The 23,196-nt window shown below is 26.1% G+C and overlaps 1 protein-coding gene across 3 annotated transcripts in view; it reads right to left on the bottom strand.

Annotated features, from left to right (window-relative positions):
* Positions 1 to 12,704: 12,704 nt before the first annotated feature.
* LOC129985284 (transcriptional repressor CTCF-like) overlaps positions 12,705 to 23,196 on the bottom strand; it is a 32,636-nt gene continuing 22,144 nt past the window's right edge. For all 3 annotated transcript variants that reach the window (XM_056095260.1, XM_056095258.1, XM_056095259.1), the window contains exons 8-11: positions 22,767 to 22,989; positions 17,756 to 17,887; positions 17,110 to 17,249; positions 12,705 to 13,184 (exon numbers count right to left, since the gene is read on the bottom strand). In XM_056095260.1, coding sequence (XP_055951235.1) covers positions 13,128 to 13,184; positions 17,110 to 17,249; positions 17,756 to 17,887; positions 22,767 to 22,989 — 552 coding nt within the window. In that variant the 3' untranslated portion in view covers positions 12,705 to 13,127. The remainder of the gene's footprint in view (positions 13,185 to 17,109; positions 17,250 to 17,755; positions 17,888 to 22,766; positions 22,990 to 23,196) is intronic.

Genomic DNA, 23,196 nt, shown 5'->3' with positions numbered 1-23,196 from the left:
AAACATGGATTAATTAACAATGTTTAATTTTAAATGCATAAAGCATTAAGAAAATAAACAGAATCGTTTGAAATAATCGGCCGAAAAATGTTAACCCTAACCTCATTACTGTTGGGGAAAAAAAACTGAAGCCTTACTCATTTGGCGTTGGGGAAAATAAAAAGATTTTTTGGCGGGAAAGTTAGTTTTTAATTAATAATTAAAATTCTAATTAAAAATTCAAAAAAAGGAACCCCAGGTGCACATTCCCGACCTCTAAGGTTATACATGTACCAAATTTGGTAGCTGTAGGTCAAATGGTCTTTTCCGTAGAGTGCCAACACACACACACACATTGAGCTTTATATAAGTATAGATTATAAATTTTCTATAGATAAAAATGCAATGGCTTTTTCTCTATATGAAGAATCGGGAAATTATGAAACTTCTGTTTTTATATAACAAAAAAGGACGCGATTACTACTAAGATGTCGATTCGGATTACAGTTACAGTTTTTAGCAACATTCTTGAAATTAAAAAAGAAAATCGTTTCTAAAAAATATTTATCTCTGTTTTAAGGCGAGAACCCATGTACCAGCCAATAAAAATAATTTAGTTATTTAAATTTTGATATAAATACTATAAACAAAAATAACTGCTTTTCATTCAGAATTAATACTTTAAGTAAACTCCGAAAAACTTTATGTAGGTTAGTCCAGAACCGAATGCTAAAGAAAATAAGGACACGATGTTTAAAAAAAAATGAAGGAAGGATTGTAATTTCAATGTTTAATTTGTGGAAGCGGAGGAACAAATACATTGCGTGTGCGCAAGCAAAACAGCTGTACATATACATTTAATTCCGCCAGACCAATCTACAAAGTTAAATTTTTAGATTCATTGCGCAGAAAAATTGCAATACAAAATGACTAAAAAAACAAATTTCTGGTAAAGAGAATTCAAAAGAATATATTTAAAACAATTGCCATAATGCAACAGCGAAATCCTCTATCATTTATGGAAATGAATGGCAAAAGCACTTAAGGCTGACAGCTTTACAGAAAGAAATCGTTTTAAATTCATCTTTTAAGCCATCGCGTTTTCCGTGGAGTTTTGCACTGAAAAAAAAAAAATTGCGTAATGGTACTAACAAAAAATACTTTTTTTATCATTAGTATGATTTTATTCTGAAATCCCACCGTTTTGTTCTAAGAAATAAAAAATACATTTAACAAAGAATAATGATTCACACAAATTTAATAACCTATTCTCTCATAGTACGAGAGAAAAAAGAATCCTTATTTATCATAATTTATGCATTTTTGTATCATGGTTTTCATTCTAACTCGGAAAGAAAAAAATGGAGATATTATGAAATCAAAAAGCCTCTATTTCTGTGATAATCACTATGTGCATCAAAAAAAATTTACAAAAAATGATTAATCACTCAAGAAAATGCCATTTTCTCTGAAATTAAATAGGGAAGCTTCCGTCGGTAATTGGAGGAATCAAAATAAATGAATCAAAACCTTGTGCAATTCTTTTTCTTTCATTACATTAAGGATATTCAATTTTCATCAGATTCAATATTGAAATTTTGTCTAAGTTTACACATCATAAATGCTCAGATTTATGATTATTTACATATTTCTGAATTCTAACATTCAATAAAATGAATACTTGCATCTCAGTTCCCGCACAATATTTAATATTTTCTAGTATCCCCAGGATACGAGAGCAAACACAGCTTTAAACAGCTCTCGGAAAATGGTCATTACTCTTCATTTATTTGAAGGCAGAAAACATAAAAGGAACAAATATTTTTTTTCCGGCTGGTTTGATAGTTATTATGTTCTTAATTAATTATTTTATTATGCATGAAACCTTAAATAAGTATAATTATTTTTCGGTTATTTAAGCTTATTCATGATAATAATGCATGTATTAATATTAATATATGTAACCCGATCAACCCCCTTAAGTATATATATATATATATATATATATATATATATATATATATATATATATATATATATATATATATATATATATATATATATATATATATATATATATAAGCTTATTTTGGTTGAAGCAGAATGCAGGTTCGAAGACATAGAAGACGCTTTAGATTTTTTTAATTATCTTTAATATCCATTCCGAAAAGCATAATTATTTACAAGAAGGCGCAGCGCGGTACAAAAGCAGCAACAGAGAAGAGAACGAAACAAATGATCACTAGTTTTATATAACATAGGATTTCCGGCCCAGTGGCGACTAAATACATGTGTTGACCTTTGACAAGGGCAACGAAAGTATCATTTTCACTTGATACGTAGACTGATTGCGCAGTAATTTTTACACAGCTTCATACGTGGAATGAGATCAGGAAATAAGAGAATATTTTACTATGGGCTAAATTAAGATAAAGTCTTTCAAATTAATTTGGATTAAATTAAGAGTTCAAAATATCATTACATATATATATATATATATAAAGAAGCATAACTCCTATATTTCGAAATCGTACATTTTTTATATTCAGCACATAAAAGATTTAAATTTCAATCACTTAATTAATTACTACTCTAACTTATCCAGGTAAAAACATTTTCTGTTCAAATGTTTAATGTATGCATGTAAAGATTTGCGTCTCACTCTAAAATTTAGCAGTGGATGGTGACACATGGAATTTCTAGATTCACAGTCTTAAAGGTCTTCTTAAGTTATTAATTTTTAACCTAAAAGATTAACAATGCCAGGAAAAAGTAACCTAAATGCTTTTGAGTCTCAAGTATTTAATAGTTCTTTTCCCTTAATGCATCTGCTGAATGGGTTCTTTTTTTAGCAAAAAATTGCTGTCATTCCCTAATATCAAGAAATTTAAGTTAGTATACATTAAAAAATTTCAGTGATCAAAGGATATTTTGCAAATGGCAATCATTAAAAAACAGTTTTTTGAAGAAAAATGTGTAAGGGCTATATTTTTTGATGATTAAAAACTTTACTTTTCATTCTAGCTTCACTTTTCTTGTTCTAGTTCAAGTTTCTTTTTTGAGTGGAGTGGTGCAAGAGAATATAATCTATGTCATTTTTGTTGTTGTTGTTACAGAATGAGACAATAAAGGTCATTGTAAATTCCATATTTATTCAGTATGGTTGAAATAATTAGACTTGTTTTTACTATGCCCTCTCTTTTATTTTTTAATTATGGAATAAAAAAAGAATATCTCTAAGGATTGTTTAGTACTTGCTGTTTTAATAAGTTTGATGCATAACATGAAAAGAGATTTTCTGGTAATATTTAATAATATTTCCGAGTAATCCATTCAAAATCTAAGAATTACGTCTTTTCATTCCAATAAATATTTGAATATCCTGGAATCCAAATTAACACGATCTTTTGGTTTAGTTTTAATCGAATTCGGATTTTCTTGATTATTCTATAAATATTTTGAAAAATAATTTTAAGATAAACTTTTTAAAGCTTGAAGAACAGAAAAACTGCTTATTAGTAAAAGTAATTTTTTATTTATTTATTCAAATTTTTGGAGAGGGTGTGAGAACTGAGAAGTTGTGAAAACATTTCGGCCATAAAGATAGAATTTATGAAATGAATTCAATCAGCGAAAGATTGTAATGGTAAGATACTTAAAATTATAATACTAAAACAGAATTCCAAAATTTAGATAATCCGAAATTAATTAATTTTCATAAAGTAAGATACAATAGGAACGTTAGGAATGTCATCGTGCATTTTGAAATTATATTTGGCCGCATTCCTTTATTTATCTATTGTGGCAATATTTTTTTGTTTTAGTGCAGATTTTATTATCTGAATTTATACATATTTAAGAACCTTGATATGGCCGTAATTGAGGTAATAAAAATTTTAAAAATACTAAGATATGAAAGAAATTATGTTGAACAGTTAAAGAAACAGCAATAACTGTAAAAGATAACATTTATAGACGAATTACTGCACACGCATATCAATAAAAATTGCATAACAAATTCAACTCAAATAAAAGAAACTGCGTTTTAAAGCAAAAGTAAAAACGCTGGAGAGAAAGTAACTTAACATCATCATTAGCAAAAGTGCGTGAGTGACAGATGTAATCTATACTTATAATAAAGCTCAATGTGTGTGTGTGTGTGTGTGTGTGTTGGCGCTCTACAGGCCAGGTCATTTGACATACAGCTACCAAATTCGGTACATGTACACCTTAGAGGTCGGGAATGTGCACCTGGGGTCCCTTTTTTTGAAATTTTAATTATTAATTAAAAACTAACTTTCCCGCCAAAAAAATCTTCCATTTTCCCCACCGCCAAATGAGTAAGGCTTCAGTTTTTTTTTCTCCCAACAGTAATGAGGCTAGGGTTAACATTTTTCGGTGGATTATTTCAAACGATTCTGTTTATTTTCTTACTGTTTTATGCATTTAAAATTAAACATTGTTAATTAATCCATGTTTCAGATTCATTCTGAAGTACTTTTGAATTAAAATAACACAGAATAAAGGAAATTAAAAATGTATAATCTGCATAGAGTTACCCCAACTGGCGTAGAAAAATTCACGCATGCGCATTGTGTTCTGATTGTTGTCATGACAACCATTATCAGCAGATGATTTAAATTATTTTTAGGTTAGTTGCATGTTTTTGTAATTAAATTGTATTTATGTTAGTTATATATTTTTGTATACGCTTATAGTTATAAGTACATCGTTTTTTTAGTTTTTTTTTAACCAGTTTTCAATGATTTAAATTATTTTTAGGTTAGTTGCATGCTTTTGTAATTAAATTGTATTTATGTTAGTTATATATTTTTTGTATATGGTTATAGTTTTAAGTACATCGTTTTTTAAGTAGTTTTTTTAACCCTGTTTTAGACCGATTATTTTAAACGATTCCTTTTATTTTCTTAGTGTTTGATGCATTTAAAATTAAACATTGTTAACTAATCGATCTGTTCATGATGAAGCTGAGAAAATTTTGTTGACAAATTCTTGAGATATTACATAAATTAAGAAAGATATTCTTTAGTGCCCATAAAGTTTAAACGCTCAGTGACTCTATTATCAGTAATCATATTATTAAAAAAATGCTTTGTTTCAGTAAAAATTATTATTATATTAATTGCAGATTAATCATTTACACTTTAATTTAAAGCATAAATTCTACGAGGGGTAACAGAAAATGAGAGAGATACATATCACGTTATGACTGAAGGCCTTTATAATATTATGAGTGAATTATATGACTATCAAAATTTGAAGTTTTAAGATATTCTGCTGAAGAATCTATTAAAGTTGGAATTGCATAACATATTTAATTATTAAAATTTTAACGAACATTAAGATTGGCGAACCAGCTGGTCGCCAAAGGCGACTAGTTAAACAATAAAATAAGTTTGATATTTTATAAAGGGATGTTTATACAATATATTTAGAATAATTTTAAAATATTGATTAAAATTAGAGATATACCCATTTAGAAACCAAACTGATGCTACTATAAAGCTACATTTTGTCAATATATCCAGCATAAAATAATGTAAATAGCATGAGAATACGAGATCCCGTAATTAGTTTTTATGCATGCCTATATACACATGCATAAAAACTCATAATGGGATTGTGTATTCATCTATATTCACACCGCGATAAGTCAATCAATTAAAAATAAAACTGTCCCAGTTTCTAGACACACTGACTGATGGGAAAAAAAAAAAAAAAAAAAAAAAAAAAAGAGCGAGAGTAATTTTAGAGTTAAAAAAAGGGGTGGGGTATTTTTTTTTGCCCAGCGTTACAGATGGCCATGGAAGTTTCTTTATACTGATAATGTATTCATTTTTTAATCTTGTAGGGCGTTCTCAGATTGAATGAAAGATTTAGAAAGCGTAGCATCAATGCGAATTTTAAAAGAACGATGGAATAAAAATTTTCTAATAAAAATGAACTCGTTTTCCATAAAATCCCTAATCCGACAAAGTACGTAGTACACCATAACGTGTAGTTATTCGCTTCAACAATGTCAAAGAAAACGGGGATCAAAAATGACTTTTGGACAAATCTGTATTTTTAAATAAAACAATATTGTCTAGAGTAGAAGGTTCTGTAAGGAATCCATTCTGAGGCGATGGCATAAGATTATTGATTTCCATTTCATAAATTAAATGAAATTGACCATTCTCTCAAGCGTTTTGGATAGACAACTTGTGAGTGCTATCCCTGTACGATATTTCCATGATGTTGTCCAGCATTTTGAATTCCGCGTAACAAACGTGTAGATATCCTTTGTTGTATATTTTATGCTAATAAGGATAGGATGATAACTCGATGGATCAGCGCCATCTTTGCTAGGTTTTAAAATTGGAATTACTAGAGCATTTAGTCATTGTCTTGGATAGACACGCTCATTCCAGATTCAGTTAAATAATCGAAGAACATTTAAGAGAATCTTCGTTCAAATGTTGAAGCCTGCAATATGTTAGTCAGTCTGCTCCTAGAGATGAATTATGACACTGGGATAGAGCATTTCGTAATTCAAATATTTTAAATTCACAGTTTTAGTAAGCATATTTGCCATTGTTAAATGAGACAGGATGCGATTAAAAATGTTTCTTAATTTCCTAGAGTTGAAAATCTCAGCCAAGTCCCACCGGTGGCATTAGTGATATCTTCCGAGGAAGAATAATCGGAAGACCACATTTCAAAATGATAAACCTGAAGTCATTGTAAATGCTTCTGGTTGCGCTAACGTTTTGGCACAATTGAGAACTCGACATTCAAGAAGTTATTGAGGAAGTGAATCGTATGTATGTTTGTATTCTACCAGCATATAATGTGGCGCTTTTAAAGGAAATAAAATTTCTTGTGTTTGGACACCGACGAATGATACCCCACAATTTTGAGGGGAGTTTTTCAGCAGCACAAAGTATTGTATCAATGACGTATCGAATTGCACTCGTCCTTTATGTCTGAAGATTTAACCATTTTCTCAGTGAACACAACGAGTTATGTGAACTTTTCCCAATCGCTCGCTAGAAAAAGTATTTACTTGGAAAGAATTGAACACACACTATATCAGCAAGGGAGACTAGAAGTGAGAAGTGACCATTGTTATGAAGGTCACTTTCAACAGCAAAATTCAAATTCAATATCATGAGGGGGAACAAATAGGTCCAATGAATGGAAGATACATGTTGGCATATGAAAATTAATTTTTTACATCCTTATTAAAGAGGCAGTGATCTAAGATAAGCTTCTCGATTCTTCTGCATCGAGAATTATTATTATCATTACCTCCTAACGTAATATGGCCATTAAAGTTACTAAATAAAATGAATGGTGTGGACACCTGATCAATCAACAAATTAAGTTCTTCCTGGTTAGTAGTTTCATTTGGTGGAAAATAGATGTTATACGGATTTAAAATGGATTTGTGTTGCAACGACCTGTAATGAAGTACGTAGTGGAAGATTACTATTAGAATATAAATTTGAAATGAAGATGCAGAAACCAATTAAAATTACATGTGTATCTACATCTTTTCTAGTACATACATACCCACTTACTTTTGCCAGAAGTATAGGCTTCAAGACCGAGCATTTCTTGAAAAACAATAACAACAAATTAATAAGAGGTAATTAATGCTTTAATATCAGAAATTTTGGTACGAAAACCGCGTCGATTCCAGAAAAAACAAAGAAGAATTTTAACATTATATATAAGGAATTCTGCTGACACCAATGCCTGCATCAGAAATGGTTGGTAAATGATCTGTTACAGAAATAAAGCTGTCCAAGACCAGAGCAGAGTTACTTGAATTCAGTTTCATAAGTTCTTTAAAGAGGCAAAGTTTAATTGTGTGCTTCAACAAGGTGGGGAAAAAATTAAGAGTGCTTTTCCATAGAATCAACATATTAGAAAAAAGAAAGAGAAATAATACCTTACAATAAATTAGTAATGGGCATGTCTGTACACTAGAAATTTAGTTGCATTATCCCTAAGAACACATTTTCTGCAGTGTCATTTGGACATCTTTTCTGTAGAAAATTGTAGCTATATTAGCAAAAATCAAGCGAATGCTTCCACCAAAGATTATCGAAAAATGCAAACATAGACGATAATTTAAATGCCCCGAGACGTGTAGTAAATAGATTCATGTGTTTGTTAATTCAATTTTTTATGTTAAAAAATATTAAGTTGTAATTATTATGTTGTTGTTGTGACTTATGGCACTTTACAAGCCAGCTGACAGTTATCTGTCAGTGATTTAAGCCGCGTGAGCGTCTCTTTATTTTTTCAGTAGCGCCAACTAGGGACAAGAGTACCACTTAGCTACTTCATGCGTCACATTCGCTTGCACAACCCCTTTTTACAAAGGGGGGGGGGTAGCACATTCACACACCTCACAGATAGAAAACAGAACAACCATGCCCGAACCCGGGACAACCACATTACCGGGAAGACGCGTTACCCCTATGCCAGGACGTCGGCGTAAATATTATAGGAGTGGCAACTCTTTGCATTGTCATATCCATACTCATCAACCTAAAATCAGTAATGTGTAACTGCATTCATGTTTTAATCTCAGAAAAAAATGTTCATCAAAATTTGTTTTGTGTAATATTTGTATTCCAAATATCATTATAACTGATTGGTTTAATACCTTTTACCCTCATACATTTCACTGAATTAAATTTATAAATATCTTTTTTAATATTAGAGTTAGTTTTCCTTAGATATTCATAAATTAATGTTTTAATCCTTTTTGTCTTCATAAATTCTAAAAATTTAAATTAAATCTAAATTTCTAATTAGAATTCTAAATTTTAGAATCAGAATTTTGAAAAATATCTCCAATAATTTTAGAAACACATAAATCTATTACACACATACTCAATAAATACTATGAAATCTATAAACTTTATATCTTTTTTTTTTTTTTTGCATTCTGGATTTTATATATAATATAATTTTATAAATAATATAAAATCCAGAAAGCAAAGTATTAATTAAATTACTTCTCATTTTGTAGCTAAATGAAGGCTATTTTACAATTTTGAATTAAATCAAATTCTGAGCACAAAACTACAGGGTGATTATAAATGAATATTGCAACTTGGAATATCCAACTATTAACCTTCATTGCATTATTTTTTCTTTTTTCGGGAAATAAATCTGGGAGCTATAATACATGCTCTAGATTAAAGGAAAAATGTTTAGGAAAATCCAAGTATAAATATATAATATCAAATAATTATAAAACAGTATGATGGAAATATTCATCATCATGCAAATTTACATGTTAAACTCAATGCAAAATCTTAAGTGTCCCTCTCTACTAAATTTCTCCACTCATTATCATGTTTATTAGCAAAAGAAATATCTCAGATTAGTTATAAAAAAATATTCAAGAAATCGCATGCTTCTTCCAACCACTAAAAACAGCAGAATAACAATTTCAAACCCGCTACAATGATGGATTCTTTTTATAGCTACGTTCCTTATTACGCAATAGTCATGACAAAGTTGCCAGCAACAGCCAATTTACAGTACACTTGTTTTGAATACAATTTTTTGTTCACTAAATGTTATGAAGGAAATTTCCATCATCATGCAAAGAAGGGTTAAAAGATAACAAAACAAACTTTGTTGCTCCTCTGAAATTACAAATAACATTTGAAGGTTTAAATTAAACACAGTTTTAAGTGCTAATTAATGTCCCACAAAAAATACGAGTGATATCATTACAATACAATAGTTCATTCCATACTTTTTCAACATCTTTGATGTGATGCATTAAAAGTCTGCAGATACACATGCCTTATGTTCATCAATGTCAGCTGGTAGCTGGGAAACGAACACTTGCTGTTTGATCCCATTCTATCCATTTCTGCATCCTTTCAATATATAACTTTCTCACATTGAATACTTATAACTGAATTGAATTTAAGCTTTCAATTGTTACTTTTGATTTCCAATGAACAAGACTGTACTTTCTTTCCTTTTCTTTTAACAGACTTGCATTGTTGGAACATTCATTTATAAACACTCTGTAGACTTATCACTACTCTCTCCAAAGTTTTACACAACACAAGTACGCAGTCATCTACCCAAAAGGGATGTAATATTTTTGTTCATGACAAAAATTCTCAAACTCACAAAATTTATTTTAAAAATAAGTACAATTCAATTCTCTTTAAAATTATACTGTTTATGATTCTTAATTAACAAAAATAACTCTATGCTACATGCGATACAAATGCTCTGATACCACATAAAGTAAACATAGATAGGCTGATTCTAAAAATATTTATTGTTATAAAAGAGAATGTGTTACGATACATATGCTCAATTAATCACTTATGTAAATAACATAGTTTAAACATACTCAAGAGAATGCAGATTATTTTCATCCCAATTTACTTGAAATTAAGATAACAATTCCACATAACAATTTAAAACATTTTAATTATGACTAATAACATTTTTATATTATTTTCAACTTAAACATTTTTACAATTTTACTTCATTTAAATTTTAAAATTGTCTAAGTTAGAATAATTATTAATGATACTGTATATAAAGTTTGTTTTTTCCTGTTTGCTAACAAATAAAGCACTGGGCACCATTGTAAAAAATTAACTAAGCAAATATTACTAACAACAAAATTTACTTGACTTAGAAAAAAATAAGGGGTAAAAATAGCAAAGAGGCCAAGAAAATTTAATACATAAAAGAAACTTTCCTTTAGTTATTTTGATAAAGAATCATATTTGAGGAACTCCTGCTTTGCTTCAAAAATAATTGATAGAATACACTTCAATACAGCATGAAGATTTACACAAGCAAATAAATGTAGGCAAAATGAAAATAACTAAAAACTGGAAAAATTCTTTAATCAAATTAATGGAACACATATTTTTATAAACAATAATTCCATATTTCATAATATAATTTGAGTTTTAAAATAATTACTTCTTTAATAATTTAAAAAAAAATCCAGATGTAACTATCTTTTTTTTTTTTTTCCCCATGAGCAGTAAGCAAGCAAATGAAAACTGTTGTTCAAAGATATTTTCAAATTTCATTTTCAAAATTCTGATGTTTGCTAATAAAGACACAAGATTGAAAATTTTTTTAAGTAACATTATACAAGGAAACATTTGGACAATAATTTATTATTTTTATAACACAGTGGAGCATCTCCTAATTCAAAATAAATTGACAATCATCACTGGCTGTGATAGAAGAGCTTATTTTCACTGGTCTCAATACTTGAGAATAGATAAATTTAGTCTGAAAAGTTGAAATCCCATTCAGTAAATCAAATTTATAGTTTATTCATTAAATAATAATTAAAATTAAAACAAAATGTTAAGATTACAGAAGAATTTTCAAAAATCATTTTCTAATATTCTTACCCACTTATGTTTAAATAGAGCATTAGAAAAATAATTTTGAGTCGCAACCATTGACATAATCCATACATTTTCTGAGATGTTTCCACAAGATTGCAAACATTCTCATAGTATGTATTCTTATGGATCATTTATTGCATGCTGTCCATATCAATTGAATGCTGTTCCAAATGCAAGACAAAACCATTTAAAATTAAATGGATATTTCACATTTCCAATAAATTTATTATAAGCAATAATCAGATTTGAATGATTTTTTCTAGTGAATCATCATATGATTATGATAAGGGTTAGTTTAAGAAAAAAATTATATTCAACTTCTTAAAAAAGAAGAAATTGCTTTTATAATTATCAAAAATAATAAAAAAACACTTTAATTATAATAATATGAAAAAACTGACTGTGATAAAGTTATTTAGACATTAAAAGAAATACTCTATGATATAATTTACTTTCATCATGACGCTAACAGAATATTAAATAACTCTCCATTTAAAGTTATTAAAAACTGATTGTTCATACAAACGAAAATTATTTTAAAGAAATCAGAATTCAACATTTTTATTAACTTTCAAACAATAAACATTTAGCCTTTAAATAACACAAATTAATTTTTTTGATGAATTAAAATTATTTTTTTAATAATACATAACCAAATTTCAAACAAAAAAAAATTAATTTCAACAAAAAACCAAAAAGAAGTTTGAAAACTAAAAGAAATAAAGAAACATGATAACATGCAAACAAACAAAGAAATAACATGTTAAAGAAATCTCTTTTTTATATAAATAATATTTGAAATAACAATCTTTAGTCATTATCTACCATTCAGTAGAAAAAAAATGAAACAACAGTCAATTTATTTATGTTTGAAAGGAATTTACACATACTGCTTAATAATCATTTTTAATGCAAAATTACTTTATGAAATGAAGCTAAAAAAAAAAGTTTAGTGTCTATATCACAAAAATAAGCAAATGGCAAAACTTTAGTTAGCATTTTACATATTAAATGCTTTTCTACAAATATAAATAACTATTTTTTTATGAAATTATACATATCATTCCATCAAATCAAATTATCTGAATTCAAAGAAAAAAAAACTCAATTTATAAATTTACATTTTGTTATTCTTCTTAAGAGACATACAAATCTTTAAATCATAAATATGGAACTGTTTCCAAACTGAACCATTTCTAACATTTAAAGCAAGATTTGCTTAAAATAACAATAAAATAATTGCAGTAATGATTTTAACATTCATCAGATGTTTCAAATAATGCAACTTTTGCAAAGAATAACACATATTATGAACAATCATATAATTCACATAATTTTTTTAAATTTAATATCATATTCTAGTATGATGAAAATTTCTTAACTGAAATTTATGCAATACATATATAATGCATTTCACTTGTATCTTGCATTTTTTTATTGATTATAAGTTAGTACTATATACACACATAAAATTTAACAATACCATATGAGGTCATAAAACATGTATAAGCTCGTAAAAAGAAGTGGTATTGATAACTGATTTAAAACTTGAAAAAGAAACTCTTTCAATACCTACAGAATTTCTATACAAAACATACTGTTCCTTTTATAAAACAGCTTTTGCAGTATTCTTAATCCATAAATAATCTGCGAAGTAGCTGGTCATATGACACAAGTCATTACTGAGATAAATAATTAAAATTTTACACATTATCAAGATATGTCTTCTAAGTGACCAGGGAATGGTTCATAGTCTTCTTCTTTGTCATCCTGGAAAAAGCATTTCAATAAATTACAATAAAGCAATTAATTAATTGCTTGATTTGAAATTAAGAAAAATGACTCAAATGCATTAAATGTTTTTGTTTTTTTCATTTCAAATTCTGCATTTATTGTGCAAAAGTACATAAATAAATAAATAGCAGTATGTTTATTAAAGATTATCCATTTAATTCATTAATGATTTTATTTGGATTAATGCTCCATTTCAAACCAAACATAAGGACCACTCTGAAGTGAGCATTGTCATTTCAAATAAAAATGACACGTGCTCTTCTTTCTATCAGCCAATAAAAACCATAACTAGAAATATGAACACATATGATCTAATGAAAATACAATAAATTGAGATGCCCTAAATAAATAAATGAAATCGCTTGTTTCCTATTATATATTTTATAACTGAGCAAATTAATGCTTTTCAAAATAGTTTCAACCATTTCTAATCTTAGAGATTCATAAAATTTTCCTATACCAATAAAATAAATAATCAGTGATTTCATAACATTATTGGGGTATGTATTATGATATATACTAATTTTATCAATATAAGGCTGGAAATTATATGTACGTACAATGTAAATAGTATTATTTTAAATAAAATAATGTGCTACATTTGTAATTTATAGTACATAATATTCTTCAATAAAGAATTCATTTCAATGCATCAATATAATATCACTATGCAACTACACATTTTATCATTGATAATATAGGAAACTTTTATTACATGTGTAATTTTAGATTTTCTTGTTGACAATCTTTGTTTGAGCTTATTTTAAACTGATATACATGCTAATGTAACATTATAGAATCAATGAATATGTAGTTACATGCATACACAATTTTTTTTTTTTTTTTACTTTAAAAATGTTTAAAATCACTTTTAAATAAAAATCGGTATAGTAAATTTTTAGGCAGCTTAGTTAGCTCATTAGATGAGATAGCAAAATTTTGGCACTTTACCATTTGGAGAAATTTGATCCGTACTGAGCCTTTTACCAAATACTCGTCTATGTGATGAACTTTTGCAGAAGTGAATCACTAATCTATAATTTTATAATTCCAAAGCAAAGATTTACCATAAATCCTTACATTATTTATAAAATAAAATTAAAATCCAATGTAGTTTGTATTATTTCTGAGTTTATTACCTTAATTAATTTGTTTTGAAAAATATCATCCTTTAAATATTTTACTTATGTAGCCAGAGGAGACTTCACATAATAATCATAATAAAAAGAATAAGAAGAATATAATAAACATGCATTATTTTATTAGGAAAGAATCTGCTTCTGTAAAAAGAAAAAAGAGAGATTTAAAAAGCATATGAATCATCAATTTAATACAGTAAAAATGTCTCTGATGATTAAAAAAATCTTTAAATTTAATAACAAAAATAGGAAATCAAACAAAAATGAAAACTGAAAGTCTTATATTTTATTTCTTTATTCACCTAAAAGTTGATTTCACCATGCAAATTTCAGAATTTGGGGACAGAATTTCAGAATGAATGGTATTAAATAGAATGAATATATGATCATGAATATAATTCTATTTAATTATACGAACACAGATTATTTAAGATTCAAATTACTTTCAGATTATTTAAGGTCTAATTCATAAAATTTAAACAGAAAATTTCAACTAAATGAAATGAAAGAAATTGACTATTAAAGGATTTTAAGTTTCCATTTCTTAAAAAATATTTTTCAATTTCAATAAATTCATCAGTTATCATTAAAAAAAAATATCTACAAGACAGTTTATATGCTAAAAATAGTTTTAAAAAATTTTGCAGAAAAGATTTTCAGGCACTTAATGAGACTTACTTGGAACAGAAAAACAAATACCCAAAATTATAATAGTATATAAATAGAAAGCATTTTGAAGATTAATACAATTATAGAAAAGAAAAACTGAAATATCATTCATCACCATAAACTGTAATTGTATGAATCATTAGTATAACAAAATAGAATTCATTAATCTGCTTTTGCTGATCTTTAAAAAAAAAAAATCACTGAATAGACAGAAAATTTAGAATTTAATCAGTGCTACCGAAATTAAGAATATGCACAGTTAAAGGATTTTAAGATTATGAATTTTCTTTAAATTGAAAATGGATTTAAATGGAAAAATTAAATTATTATTATTTTTCTCCTTTGAAAAATTAATTTCTTGGTATTTTTTAGCAACATGCTCTTATTAAACTATCATTAATTGTTTTCTAATACTTAATAAATTAAAAATTTTAAAAACTATTGTTTTTTAGAGATACAATATTTCAGAGCTATCCACCTTTTAGAAACTCTTCTGCGACTTTTTAAATGTAAAAATGCAATTTTATTTTTATTTTAATATAAAGTTTTATTAAAAAACTAATCATAATGATAAGCTTTATATGTTCTTTACAAAAATATGTGCAACTAAGTGACTAATCAATATGATGGCACACATTATTATTAAATAAACTATCTATTTAATGACAAAAGAAAATATTTTTATTTAAAAAAAAGCAATGCTAATGAGAGCAGCAAAAAACATCAATATGTGAATGCTAATTGATTCACTATCAATTGAATGCCAAATGTGAAAGGAGTAAGAGTTCTTAGAGTATATTTCTACCTCATACTCCTTTTTTAAAATGGAACTTATATCCTGTTGCTCAACATTCTAAGTCAGTCTGATATGTCACATTAATCTGTTTTCTACAGCTAAATTATTAATTAGCCATTACTTCCAAAATGCAATTAAAAAATTTATGAAATTGTAAGGATTTCCAAGGAAATTTTGAAATACTAGTGGAAGAGAGTAAATTGCAATGTTAATGCAATTAGTACTCTCTATAAATGTAATTATACTAGAAATTTCCTTTCATTAGATACGCTTGCTTATGCATGCATAAGCAAGCGTATGCAAGCTCATTGCTTATGCATGTAGATATGATATCAGCATATTTATGATCATATTAACAATTACATAGCCAAAGAAAGGTAAATAAACACATTCTGTTCAATGCCATAATAATATTATATTTCACTGAGAAAATTCTGATGTTTACTAGTCATTTGATAATAGATGAAATTTACTATTTTTACTTATTTATTTGGTTATTTTACAATGCTTTATAATCCAAAAACCAAAAAAGATTAGTTTTATACTAAAAAAAAACATTTTATTCTTTAGATTTTTAATGGAGCATTTTCCTCTCATAACATGAATTTCATACACAACAATTTCAGCATAAACAAATATATATTATGATACTGCAAATGATAATTCTAATATTCTTTCTCAGTTGATGTATTCAATCTTTCTTTTCTCTAATATTTTTTTAGTAAGAGAAGAAAAGTAACAAGATACATAAGGTAATAATAATAATATATATTTGGTAATGGAGAATATATATATATATATATAAGATTTTGATTTCATTCCTTTAACAATCCTAATCATATTAACAGAATGATTTAAACTGGAAGTCTTTAATAATGGATTGTGATCCCAAGTTAGACGATGTACATAAATTTAGAGAGGTGCCAAAGTCTTGGATTGCAATACTTCTGACAAATTCTTCATTATTAGCAAGTAAAAACAATACAGAAAATCTTGCAGATTTGGACAATTTCATATAAAATTTACAAATAAATATATTTAACAAAAAGTTATTAGAAGAAACTTTATCAAGAGAGACATTATAAGAGATTTTTTTTTCAAATATAAATGGAGACATGGAATATATTTTACAGCCCAAAAGGGTTTCATAGAATTTTTTTTAAAAATGCTTGATCTTAATTAACAATGAATGAAGTACAAAGTAAATAAAAAAATACCTACTAACCAAAACTTATACTAATAGACAGAATAATGCTAAATTTGATATAAATTCATTAAACATAGAAGCATCACTTACATTAAAACCAAAACATTCTTTCAAATCTTTCTGAATTTGTTCTGCTCTTATTTTATCAAGTTCTTTCTCTTTGTCTAATAATTTTTCATTTAAGAATGAAGCTTGGTCTTCAGAAACTGGAACATTTTTTTCAGCAATAACTGAAAGTATAAAGAAGTCAATTTTATATGGAGGAAAGGAAAATATTCATGTTGATTATAGAAAAAACAATTTCAAACAATAAACATCAGTTGAAAGCAAACGCAGCAAAATCATTAGATTAATTTAAACTAACTTTTGAAAGTCTTATCTGGAATAAAAAATATTCTATAAAATCTTTATTTAAGCATTAGAAACATTTAAATGTATGGTATAAAAATATTTTAGAAATTTTCTTTTAAATTATTTATAAAGAACAAAACATGAATCGAACATATCCTTTAATTTGCAAAATATGCGTAACATAATTAACAAAATAAATTTTAATCTGAGAATTAATGATTATTCTTCTATTCTATAACTAAGCTTCAGTTAGTAAATAAGTTTTTATTGTTAACTGATCATGCATTTGAAAGAGTAAATTGCTTATTAATAAATAAAAAAAGTTCTTAATCCTTTCTCTATTTTTCAGATTTCAACTAAATACAAAAATAAATAAAATACATACTTTTAAGGAGTTGAGCAGAATTGGAACCTGAATATTTGCCTCTACGCAAGCTCTGAAGAGGAGATTTCTTCTTCTTTAATTGAATACCAGCTTTCCCAAGAGTTCTGCTCTTATTTTTAGAAGTAATTTTTGCTAAAATAAAGCATCAAACAAAATTACTTAACATATAAATTTTTTTTTTAAATTAGAGATCATTACATAATGTACCAGGCATACAGAAAGGAAAAGGAGAACAAAATGCACTACTAATACATTTTCAAATTGATAAAAGAAAAGCTGGGATTCATTTCCAATATATTCATGAACCCTCATCAAATTCAAATTCATAATCATATAAATCAAATGTCATATACATTTATGCAAAATCAAGTGTCAGTTAAGAGTTACATGCTCATTGGTAATAACAAACACTGAAGTTAGTTCAAAGGATGTATTAGTCATATAAAAATGCAACTGTACTGCCATCTAATATCTGCAAATTGCATTGGACATGCACCTTCATCAAACATATTATGCAGTGTAAGGTAAGTGTATTTACATTTTGAGTAAGGAAAAAAAAAATGTATTATTGTTTGGACTTTTGCTGTCATCACGCAAAAGTAAAAGAGAACTATAGCACAGAAATATTTTTTTTAAATTTCCAATTAATAAACCTAAAATATTAAAACCATGGACAGAGAAAATTTGTAGAGAAAGTTTTAAACCAAAATTTTACCGCATATTATTTTATTTTGAATATAAAAAAAAATTGCATCATATTAGGGTGCTTATATATTTTATAACATTAAGAAATATTCAAATGAAAAATGTATGAAATAATTAAAATAATGTCAACATGATTGACATGAGTATTACGCAAACTAATAATATTAACATAAAAATAAGTTTGATGTGAACAAAAAAGGATAAAGAAAAATAAATGAGATAAATTTTAAGGGCTCATAAAAATGCAATTAAATTCTAAAGTAAGAATTAGAGCCATAACATACTACAGAAAACATAAAGCAGTAAATAATGAATGATTCCAAATAGCAGATGAATAATTTTAAATCCTCCATTAGGTGAGATTATTTTATGCATTATATTAGGCATGATGATTGTTTAGAATGTGTATTTCTTACTAGCCTCAAAGTTTAAATGTTTAATTTTTATAATTTAATACTTCTGAAATATTTATTTTTAAGTATATCATTCATATTATGGTAATTTTGCAAAGCATTAATAGCTAATTAAATCAGAAATAAAGGAAATAAAAAAAAAAGAATTCTGATGTTATTAAAATTTCTTATTCATTACAGACATATTATAAACTAAACAGAAACAGAAGAACAGATTAAAATAATCATTTATTTGGTAATTATAAAATAAACTAAAATATTGATTTCAAATATTAAAGCATAAATAAAGAAAACAAATATAAAAATTCATATTCAAATTTACTATTTTTGCAAATGATTAAAACTGACAATCAATTGTGGATTTTATGTTAATTAAATAAGCACCATAGTCAAGTAAATTTTGTCAGCCTTCTTTCTTTTGGGTTTAACAGGATCAGCATGCCTTTCAATTAAAATATGATCTAATGAGAACAAAGAGAGTCATTTTTCTATAATGAATTTTTCAAGCTCAAACTGATGAAAAATGGGAAGCCTGTATTCCACTTTAGACATCTTTGTCAATACTCTATCAGCAATAAGTTAATCCATTTTTGAAGAAACACTGGGCAGGTTATTACTTTATAATTTTTGCTTTTTATTCTAGTAGTAGTATTGATAACTCACATATTTGATAATTCACATTTTAATTAATTCAACCAAATTCATATATCAGTTAATCAGAAGCAAATATGGTTAAATCCAGGAAATAAGTATAGAGAAAATTAAAATTTCTTAATACATTAAATTTGCACTTTTTTGTTTATTTAATTATAAAATAGAGTTTATTAACAAATTATATGAAACAATGAGTAACTCTTTAGATACAAAAAAAATCAGAAAACATCAAAAAATGGATTTAACTACATTGGCTTCAGAGTGACTCATATATAAAGCAAAGTGCTTGTGTATGTATTACACAAATACAGTTTTCACCCATTCTTGATGAGATTTTTTTAAAGTGATCTTTTCAAAGTATAAAAGTAAAATACATATCAGTTGATTAAAAATTAAATAAGTGTTTTATTAATGTCTTCTAATGTGTTTTATCATATCTCATAAAAATGATTTCTATGTTGTTAAAAAAATTACCTATTAAACCATACTAATTTAACTAATTTTTCTCTCAATTATTACTAACTCTTAAAAAATATTATGCTTTGTAGCAATGCTTTCAATGCAATAAAAATTAAACTAATTTCATAATTTTGTAATAATGCATACACAATTTTTTTTTTAAAATGATTATTTTCACATAAAAGAAAGATGAAGACTATGAATCCATGTCTTATAATATTTGCATTAATATATAGATGTATAAACATAATTTTGCAGATGCATGGCTGTAAAGAAGAAACTTTTGGAATTAACTCCAGTTTATTTTACCATGGGAGCCATAATTTGTACTAGGGGACAAAAAGTAGAACATGCTTATTCAAACCAGAATACAAGAGAATAGCAATAGATTTTTTTTTTTTATTTCTCTTCAATGATTTTACTATGAGATTCTGATAGGGACTTTATTTACATATCTCCAATTAGGGAGTATTAGGTACCTTTAAAAGAATGCCATAGGCATTAGAGATTTTTATTCCTTAGCTCAAAGTATATGTTAAAAAATATTAAATAAAAAAAAGTGGAATATAGATCAGGAAATAAAAGAAAATTTTAGAATAAAGTAACATGAGGTAATTTAAGATAAAAATTAGGAAATTAGTTAGGATTTCTAGGCTATTATATTCTATTTTGAATACATGTTTAACAAAGTTTTTGTAAATAATTACAAAAAAAAAAAACCTTTATTTGATATATTTTAAAGAATATTTTTATATAACTGCAATTAATAATACATAAATTTTAAAATTCATTTTGGAATTCTACTTAAAAGAAATGATTTTCATTTAACTTGATAAATTTTAGACAGTTAAATGTATATTTGTATCAGCTATAAGCTGACACCTTTTTTGATATGATAAGAAGCATTTGTTTTTTACTTTATTTTCTAATTACAGATTTTAAGTTTTGTGGTAATTTTGCAATTATTATAATTGAGGCTTATTTTTTAAGGCATTTGTGTAATGAAAATTAAAAGAATATCTCATTCTTTATTAAATTTATCATTCCAAAATTCTAGCAGTTAGTTCTTTTAAAATCATATTTTGGTAAAATTTATACACACAGCATTGTTACTAGATTTTAATTTTTGTAAGCATTAACTCTCAAAACTTTATAAATAAAACAATAATTGGTTATTTTGATGATAATTTTTTAAAAAATTTCAATGTCTAGTAAATAAATACTTTTCAACTTTATGAACAACAAAAGAGCAGTTTTAAACAATTAAATATTTCATACCAATTTAAGCAATAATTTTATAAATTTGGCATCAGAATGAGGGAAGAAAAAAAAATCTTAAGACCTAATAGTTATTAGGTCTTAATAAATCAATTAAAAAGCAGATATAAAAAAAATTATTTTCACGTAAATTTTTATTTTTATTAAATTTATATTTTTTAATCTCATCAAACAGTAAAGGCGCAATTTGAAATTACAAGTAAAAGGTACTAAATGTTCATTTTGTAACAAAGATTTAACAACTTGGAAAGCAATATTTTTGGGAAAAGAAGCTGGTCATTAAAGTCATTTATCACATGCATAATGAAAAAATATTTTTAAAAATCAAGAGAACACTTACTATTGCACAAAAATTGATATAAAAACAATGACACAAAAATGAAAATAAATTGCAATCAGAATTATGTTCTTCAGAAGCATCAATAAATATCTTCTAAAAGTAATTTAAATAACTTTTGGCATTAACGAATTGCTCCTGCTGCTCTTTAATTTTAAAGTTTTTTCGGCATAACTTGTATTTAACGGAAGAAAACAATATTTTTCACAAATTCTATTTTCAAAACCTTCTTTCAATTTCGCTATTTTTGTAATTTTTTATTGTTTAACTCAATAATAGCCATGATGATATCTATGTAAATAACATATTTAAAATTTTCACTGGACTGAGTAATAATTGCAATTTTACAAGAAATAAAAATATGCTTGATGAATATGTTGATTTAATAAATTACAGGCAAATAAATAAAATAATTTAAAATGAATATACTATTGTTTTCGTATATGAATGGTAACACATTTAAAAAACATGCACAACATAATGCCAATTATTTGGTTTTCAATCAACTGAAAACTCTGTTAAAAACTGTGTTTTTCATTTTTTTAAATAAAATTCCCAAATTTTTCATACAAAAAAAATATCAATATCCTCAAAGCAAAGACTTCTACAAGGCTGTTATTAGAAAGTAATCTTTAAATATTAATTTATAGAAGAAAAATTGAAAACATAGTTTTATTCATGAGAAATTCAAATAGCTGTGTAAGAAAATTCCATTCATTTTTATGTAAAAACAGCATGACAAATGTGTTGAGAAAGTTTCATACTGTGGGGCAGGGATTTTTTTTTTTTTTTTTCAAAACAGCTTTAAATAAACCATTAAATGAAAAAAAAAAAAAAAAAAACAGTGAAAATCAGAAAAATTTATGACTTCTCTAATCAAAATTTATCAATATTTCAAAAAAAAAATCATAGATAAATTTGATTACTAAAAAAATGTTTGTTAAAATGATAATATGCAACAGAATATGCAGACTTATTTTTATTATATATATTATAAATATAACACATTCTGACTTCATTGAATCTAATAATATTTCTCAGAAACCTATAGAAGGATATTCTAATTACAGAATTATCAAAGAGATAATCAAAAAAAAATTTAAAAGAATTAAAATCTTTAAATAATTATGATTAAGAAAAACTGTTACACAAAATATTTACTTACTACTTGAAATAGAAGAAATATTTCCCATATTGTCAAAAACATCTGTTTCTTCAGATAGATCAAACAAATCTCTATTATCATCATCAGCTGATTGAACAATAGAATATCCTTGTGATTCCAAGCCATTCAATGTGATTGTGTTGCTGTCCATCGATGCAAATGATGAATTTTCATGACCTACTCCAGTGGATGGCGGGAGTTGTATTACCTCAAAGACAACAACCTACAGCAAAATTAAATAGATTAAACTGCAATTATTTTATATAAAAGTTTATTTTTATAATTTTCATGGAAATGCTATTCATTACTGATTTTTTTCATAAAAACTATTTTTTTTACTAAAAATAGTAAAATAGTTCAAAACTACTTTTATGTTAAAGTTTATTTAAAAGTTTCAAATTTGAAAAAAAAAAAAAAAAGGCTAAAGACA

The sequence above is a fragment of the Argiope bruennichi genome, chromosome 9 (genome assembly GCF_947563725.1).
Source record: "Argiope bruennichi chromosome 9, qqArgBrue1.1, whole genome shotgun sequence".
NCBI classification, from domain to species: domain Eukaryota; kingdom Metazoa; phylum Arthropoda; class Arachnida; order Araneae; family Araneidae; genus Argiope; species Argiope bruennichi.
This window is presented reverse-complemented; position numbering and strand designations above follow the sequence as displayed.